At 46.4% G+C, this 7,882-nt stretch overlaps 1 protein-coding gene across 1 annotated transcript in view; it reads right to left on the bottom strand.

Annotated features, from left to right (window-relative positions):
• Positions 1-7,625, bottom strand: part of RBM19 (RNA binding motif protein 19) — a gene marked incomplete at its 3' end in the record, with an annotated part of 19,123 nt that extends 11,498 nt beyond the window's left edge. The window contains exons 1-11 of the mRNA XM_009576705.1: positions 7,443-7,625; positions 6,538-6,663; positions 6,275-6,313; positions 5,511-5,727; positions 4,134-4,395; positions 3,547-3,595; positions 3,200-3,278; positions 2,397-2,468; positions 1,530-1,730; positions 589-719; positions 72-193 (exon numbers count right to left, since the gene is read on the bottom strand). Of these exons, the coding sequence (XP_009575000.1) occupies positions 72-193; positions 589-719; positions 1,530-1,730; positions 2,397-2,468; positions 3,200-3,278; positions 3,547-3,595; positions 4,134-4,395; positions 5,511-5,727; positions 6,275-6,313; positions 6,538-6,663; positions 7,443-7,625 (1,481 nt within the window). The remainder of the gene's footprint in view (positions 1-71; positions 194-588; positions 720-1,529; positions 1,731-2,396; positions 2,469-3,199; positions 3,279-3,546; positions 3,596-4,133; positions 4,396-5,510; positions 5,728-6,274; positions 6,314-6,537; positions 6,664-7,442) is intronic.
• Between the last annotated feature and the right edge of the window lie 257 nt (positions 7,626-7,882).

Below are 7,882 nucleotides of genomic sequence, written 5' to 3'. Positions count from 1 at the left end.
CACTTGCTTCCCTGCCACTTGGGAATTTGGCAGGTTGTGATGTCTTGCCCCGCTACAAGACACCTCTGTACCTGGCACTGTTGGCTTTGTCCTTGGCCTCTTTCTGCTTTTTGTAGGAGGAAGACTCTTCTGCGTCTACATCTTCGATTTTTTCCTTTTTGATTGTGGACGGTAGAAGATGCATCATTCTACCCTAGAAGAAGGGAAGAAGAGGTCCAGCAGCTCTGAAATAACCCACAGAAGTTCATGAACTAAGCAGAGTGGAGGAAATTCTCTGGCACCTTTCCTAGTCAAACAGCCTAGGTGGAAGGAGGGAACCTTCCTTCCCAAAGGACTGCAAGTCAGATAGCCACACAATGTGAGAGACCGAGACTCAGATCTCCTCCTCCACCTCTAGCTCAGATTTTGGTACCCGCGAGCCTGTTCAAACCAGGCTACTCTACCAAAACCAGCTGTGTTCCCATACAGCAAGTCAAATGAGACTCAACCTTTTCAGCAAAGCACAGAAGCAAACACTCGGCCACGTTACTAACAAACATTCCCACCAGCTGCAGTCCAACAGCACAGGAAAACCATCAATTACCGTACCTGGAACACTTGCCCATCCATTTCTGCGTAGGCCTTCACTGCATGCTCGGGAATCATATAGGTGATGAAAGCAAATCCTTTGGGTTTCTTGGTCAGTCTGTCTATAGGGAAATGGATCTCTGAGAGGGGTCCTGCAAAAGACAAGGCTTTACCATGACAGACATCCTCACACAGCCATCACATGCTCTGAACTGGCACCTCCTGGCCAAAGCCGGGGAGGAGGGGAGCCAGGGAGGGCAGAGCAGCTCTGGATATTGCAGAGGGTGTGCGGCGAGCCACCAGCCTGGGTGAGGAGCTGCTGGCTGCAGACTGACAAGGCGGGCCCAGCAAAAGCACCCCAAGTCTGGTTGTGCACCATGTGGCAGCTCACATGGCTTTGACAGGCAACACAAACCAGGCAAGCTCTGAGCAGCTGCATTTACCTTCAGTCAGGAATAAAGATTTCTCTCGCCCCCAGGACACTCTAATGCCAAGACAACCTTAAATTTGTTCGACTTTGAGCTAGAAAAGGGAAGCTTCAAGCTTCCGCCTAACATGCCAAACAATTTGGGGTGTATCTCAGAGATTCACCTCTTACCCACAGTATCTAGGTATCTCCTGTGTGATCACTATTTCATGCAGCAGGTGCTTTTGGGTACCTTGTCCTCATCCCACCAGGACTCAGAGCCTACACTGACTGGCAAGAGATTTACTGTTGCATCAGAGATGCAACGAGAGGGATGAGGGCAGATGCACACAGCAGCACACGCTTCGAGTGAAGGGGCATGGAGCCAGCACCAGTTTCAAAGCCAAGCAGCCACACACTACCACACCAGGCAATAAAGATGAGGGGAGCTCCATATCGGAGCGTGTGGGACACAGAGCTTTGTCCATTCACACCCAGCAAGAAAACCTCTGTGTGCACAAAGGAAAGATGTCCCAGTCCCACAACAAATACTTACCAAACTTGGAAAAGATCTTCTCCAAGTCCTCTTCAGTGCTAGTAAAGGGAAGATTCCTGACAAAGAGTCTCCCTGATTCAGACAAGTCCTCTTCTTCCTCATCGTCCCTCTTCCTTCTTTGCCATGGTTGGTTATCAGGTTTCGCTGTAACAGTTTCTTTTGGGGTATTCCCACATCGGAATACCTCAATGCATCGTCCACCTAACCCACAAACACACACAGAGGCACATCAGTTGCTTCCCAAGGCCATGGGCTTACAGCAGCGACACAAGCAATTACAATTCCACGAGCTTTGAGCAGAACTCTGCCCGATTTAAAAAAAAAGGGGGGGTGGGGACTGCAAGAGATCAGTTTTCATAAAAACCAGGATAATATTTGCTAGACAACTCCACAGTCTCCCTTCCCTTGAGAGAGCTCCAGCTTTTCTGCCTGTGCCTATCTAGTCCACAGGCTTCCACGTAGATATTGCCATTCTGCATATGATTTTTGCAAATACAATTCTAGTAGTTCCACTAAGGGCTAGGCCAATAACAGGTTTCAAACACAGGCTTACAGAATCATTTGTACAAATGCCCTGGCACTATCCCAACCAGATTTAAACAATATCATTTTTATACAAAGAGCAAGATACACTTCAAGCATGTGAGGGCCAAAGAGCAACACTCACAGCTCAGTCACTCCCCAATTCTGTGCTGCTCCTGACACAGCACCTGGTTTATCCCACGTCAGCTGAGCGGAGGAAACCACCCTCACCATCTGCCTGGAAAAAACTAAAACAACGGGAGATACTTCTGCAGTGAACACTTCAGCAGCTGAGCACCCTGCCATCGACATCAGCCAGAACAAGGAGGAACAAACAGCCCTTACCTATGTATTCTTTTTTTCGCTTCAAGGCCCTTTGCACTTCTGCTTCACTCTTCAAGTCAACAAAGATATAACCTTGGAGGAAGGAAAGGTTCAACTGAGCATCATGTGGGGAACACACAACCACTAATTGGCTAATTAAGGGTGAATTGGGCTTTCTTTAATATAGATTCCTGTAGATAAAGCATTCAGCTCCCATTAAAGTTTCAATCCAGCCTGAAAATGGCCACGGCAGACTGGAAGGCTGCCTTTTGGAACCTTATTCTCTACATGCAAACCAAAGAAGCCTGACTTTACAGCTGAAGTAGGCTTTCACAGGTGTCTCCAAGAGCAAATAAAAGGTGCAACCACTGTTAGGCTATGAAAGGAAAACAGCATACAGCAAAGCTCCCTTTTTTTTTTTTCTGATGGGTACCTGCAGTAGCCACAGCCTGCCAGGAGACCCACCTTGGCTAAAGACTGCTTTGTGGCCGATACGCACAGGTCAGCAAAGTCCCTGGGTGCTGCTGTAGCTATCCCAGAGGAAGAGGCCTTTCCTTGGCATGGTTTGGGATGTTTAGGAAAGTTACGGAGACAGATCAAAGAAAAGGCTCCTGCTGCTACTCCTAAGGGAGCACAGCCAACATTACTCTGCCCACGGCATCCTATGGACACAACTAGGGCAGGTGAGCTGCAAAGTCGTAGAAAGGTCTGTAAGAATCAGGACACGAGCCAGCGATTTGGAATTACAGATGAAAAGAGCAGAGGTGTGATTGAGAGGTCCTCTAACTCACAGATCCAATCCCCCTTCCACATATAGACATTACCTGTATTTTTACCCTGGGCGTTTTTTCCTATCCGGATTGCCACTGGCTTCAGAGGCAGGAAGAATTCACGAATCTTTCGCTGCAGGAAGAATTATAATTGTTTAAATAAGTTCTCAGATACAGGAAGCAGCAGGTTTCAGACTTAGGGTTTTTATATACACTGTAAAAAACATCTCGTGCAACATACTACATCTCTGCACAAAGCCAGTTCAAAAGTTTCCCCAACCGCCCATAAAACCCTCAAAACAGCTCCATAAGTGAAGATGGAAGCCTCTGCAAAGATCGCACTGAGTTACACACTGAGAACACCCTTGAGCCTCCATTCCCAGCTCGGTAACAAAGCTTGCCTCAGTGATGTTCAGGGGGGCACCACGAAGTTTCACTGTGTATGGTGTGCTGGCTTCCACTGAGCTGCCTTGGTCCTGGACAGAAGGATGGGGAAAAAAAAAAAAAGAAAAGAAGCTGAGTGAAAAACAATAAAAGTCACAGCACAACAAGCTGGTCTTGTCCAACAAACAGGGGGCTGAAGAGTGGGAGAGAATATCAAGAGATTCTCGCAACTGCATCAGCCTGGGCAGGAGGTGCCAGACGAGGGTGCAAGGTTTAGCTGGGATAGTCAAACCCAGTCACTAAAAACTGAGTTCTGCAGAACAGCGTTTCCTGCAGACAGAGACGAACACAGGAAAAACAGAAAAGCCTCTGAAACGGGCACTGGCAGCACTTGTTTGGAAGCCCTGTCTTTGGGAATTCAATCAGCATTAAGAGGAGATCCTGCAAACTTTTTTAATGGCTTCTGCCCAGTGAGCCAAGAAAGCTGGTACCCAGGGGTCCCGCAGACCTCAAGCTTTCAGATTATCCCTGGACTGACTGACAGACACAGACTATCCCATAAAGCTCCTGCTTTAGATTAGACAGAAGTCTCATTCAGCTATACCTTACCTCTAGTGTGGATCCTTTTTTCTTCTTCTCTGCTGGTGCCTCTTGCTGTGTTTGTTGGGCTTTTGGCTTCCCCCTTTTACCTGTGTGGGTGCCAACGGTTTCTGCAATGCCTGAATCCTCCTCACTCTCACTTTCCTCTTCCACCTCCTCACTATCTGTTTCTTCCTCTGTACTGGATGAGGAGGAAGAATCCTTCACCACTTTAGATTTCAGGTAATCCATATCCGAGAGGTCTTTGCTGGTAGCTGCCTTCTTTGCTTCTTTCTTTGCTGTCAGAGAGGAGAGACCAGAGAGGTTTTGCACACAGATGCTGCTCTCTCCCCAGCCAGCTGAAAGCTGAGAACAGACAAAATCACAAGAACCACCTTCCTTCTCCTCTACCCTTGTCACGGGGAGGAAAGGCTTGAGAATAGCAGAGCAATTTTATCTCAGCAATTCCAGACTGACATGTCTGGATGACTATTTTTCAAAGCAACAGTTCATGTACAAAACAAATCAGAAAGGATCTTAAGGAACTCCATGGCAGAGTATTTTGTCTCAATTTTAACTAAATACTTTAGACAGACTCCAGTGAAGGTTTTCAATTGTTCCGTTTAGTTTTGCAGGGTAAAGGACGGAGCAAGCTGTTTCTCCCCGCCAAAGATCAACTGATCATTCCAGTTACCCAAAGAGAGGTGAGAAGCAGCAGGAAAATGCCACTCACTCCAAAAGAACAGCATAAGGAAATACGATACAAGGAGGGAGAAAGGCTCCAAAACCACATTCATCACTGGTGCAGGGACACTGGAGACTAAGCCAATAGACACCAGACTGCAGCTCAGATTTCTCAGTCTTCTAAGTTATCCCATTACTCCACTAGATAGAGTTTTCCCTTCAGGATCCAAGGTACTGAACTCTGTCCATTCCCACCAACCCTGACAGGGCCCAAGGACACAACAACGTTTCCAGAAATATGCATCAAAGGCAGACCAGACAAGTTCACAGACATCAGCTACAGGTTACTAAACAAACAGAAACCACATCCAGCTCTGGAAATCCTGGAGACAAAAGTGGCTGCTGGCTAGGAGAGCATTTAAGGGAGAGACACAGATGTTTGCCCTGTTACTCTTTACCAGGCGTTGACTTAAGGGCCCATGGAAAGCACAAATGCCATCCCCTTTATACCAGAAGCTGCATTTCCCACATTTCCCCAAATTTGGGAAAATGTCCATACATCCACAGTGCACAGAATGAGTCTCACGCTTGAGAAACCACCTTCCTGATTACACTGTCTCCATTTGGAGGCAGGACTCCGAGTTAGGTCCTGTCAGCGCGCCTGCTCTCACATTCACTGAGACAAAGACAAGCAAAGGATGACAGTTCCTTTCGGTACCTTTAGTTTCCTCCTCATCTTCAGAGGGTTCATTCCTATCCTCCTCCTCCTCACTCAGCTCCTCAGACTCTTCTGAATCAAAGTTGAGATAATCAGCTGCTGGCTTTGATTTTCCCTTCTTGGGCTCCTCTGCCAAAGTGTCATTAGCCCAGGTGGCCACCTGAGACCGCTTCTGGTGAACCACCAAGAACTCCTGGAATGTCTTATCTTCTTCCAGCTGTTGAAAAAGAAACCAAGCAGACAAACCGTGAAGACAGACACAGGAGAGCTAGCAGTAAGTTTTAATTCAAAGATGTCATCTCATTTCCAGCAATGTAAAAAAAACCCTAAGAGGGCAGTCAACTTTACTCTCACAAGGTGAGCACTTAAAGTGACTAGTCTTCTCAAGATCTCCCTGTCCTACTCTTTCTTTTTTGTAATGATGTTTACAAAGCACTTTAAAGAAGAAAAAAAAACATTAAAAAGAGAAAAAAAATGTACAAGTTAAAATGTACAAATGACAAAATTCGCATATGATTAACCAGAATTGTTGTCCTGGATGCAGTGCTCACATAGGGGTAGCTGACATTTAAAATATTGGTCCCCGATGTTGGGATTGTTAAAATCATGGGTTGTTACAGTAAAATTGGACTGTCTTGGAGCTGTTTAAATCATACGCCTTGCCTGAATTAACAGCACTGGAAGCAGTACAGAAAAGTTATTCAGCTCTTGCTCTTAATACAAGCTAGCAAGAACATAGGGATTGCAACTCAACCTCAACTCACCTCCTTTAAGTTTTCTGTTGGATCTTTCTTCTTTTTGTCCTAGGAAAATAAACCATTTTTAGAAAGGCTTATTAGATCAAGATCATTTCTCAGATAACCTAACAGTACAGGGAACACAGATCCTAAGGCAGAAAATACCAGAACCAGGGCTCCAACATCCGCTGTCCCAGCTACTCTGTCCCCTTCTCCACACACCAGGCTACCCTTCTCTCTGCCAAGTCGCTGACATACATCAGAGCCTCAAGAAAACAAGCAAGACTCACTTTCTTTGTGCCTGCAGGAGCTGTCACAGGTTTCTCGGCCTGTTTTTCTGAGGCAGGGGCCTTCTGAGAGTGCTTACTCCACGCTTTGGGTTTTGAAGGGTCACCAAAAGACTTGCATAACTCAACCTGAAAAGAATCAGATCTTTAATTAAACATACATTCAACAGTCTTCTTCTGTAACAGCCTCACTCAGGAACCCTTCTTATAACCCTGACAGGATGGAGGGGGTGTGTCCAGGAGAAGAACAGGAAACTTCATACAGATGTTCATTTTAAAAGCACGGGGCTACATGTTCACTCAACACGGGGAACAGTTTGTTGTGCTCGTTTAAGCACAGTCAAATAAGTTGTCCTGTTTATCATGAGTCATTCTCTGTCCAGAACAGCCAGATGAATGACTTTAAATGAAAAATGACCTCAAGTTCAAAAGTTCAGATTATGACAGCTCAAAACCTGACACCGTTGCTCCAACCAGCACTGAAATCACTGCTAGTGCACGAACACAGACCACCTGAATCAAGCACCTGCTTGAGACTCCAGCAACGAGGCCTGGTGTCAGGCTTTGCTGGTTTGCTGCAGAGGACACAATCTCTAGGCTTTCTCGGCCCCTGGCTGTTTATCCCTAAGACTACCAAAATCTCCAATAACAAGCTTTCTTAAGAATCAGAAGAAGGTATTCTAACCAGCACTGAAATCACTGCTAGTGCACGAACACAGACCACCTGAATCAAGCACCTGCTTGAGACTCCAGCAACGAGGCCTGGTGTCAGGCTTTGCTGGTTTGCTGCAGAGGACACAATCTCTAGGCTTTCTCAGCCCCTGGCTGTTTATCCCCAAGACTACCAAAATCTCCAATAACAAACTTTCTTAAGAATCAGAAGAAGGTATTTTTAAAGATCAACTCACTGTGACTCTGGAGGTGTCTATGAAACTTCTGTTGAAATGGTTCAGCGCCATTTGAGCTTCATCTTCAGACTTGTAGCCAATGAAGCCAAATTTCCGGAACTTGCCATCCTTGGTGAACTTCAAGCAACAATCGGTCAGCGTGCCAAAGGCAGCAAACAGTTTCCGAAAGCGATCCTCCTTCATCTGGGAAATGAGGAAGGACAACAGGAAGGCAAATCAGCAATGCAATGAGAGATGCTTTGCGTCCAAAGCAAAACATTTGCTACCACAGAGCTTCCGAAGTGCCGTAGGAACCACACCGTATTGTGGCAACACTGGTAATAAAAACCACGTCAGCTACCGAACTGCTTCATCTCCTCCATGAATCCACAACATGTACAGATCTCTGTCCGCAATGCCCCCACAGCTAAAGGCTGCACCCCGCTCTAGGGGAGCCCAGG

This window comes from Fulmarus glacialis, unplaced genomic scaffold (genome assembly GCF_000690835.1).
Source record: "Fulmarus glacialis isolate BGI_N327 unplaced genomic scaffold, ASM69083v1 scaffold21774, whole genome shotgun sequence".
Classification (NCBI taxonomy): domain Eukaryota; kingdom Metazoa; phylum Chordata; class Aves; order Procellariiformes; family Procellariidae; genus Fulmarus; species Fulmarus glacialis.
This window is presented reverse-complemented; position numbering and strand designations above follow the sequence as displayed.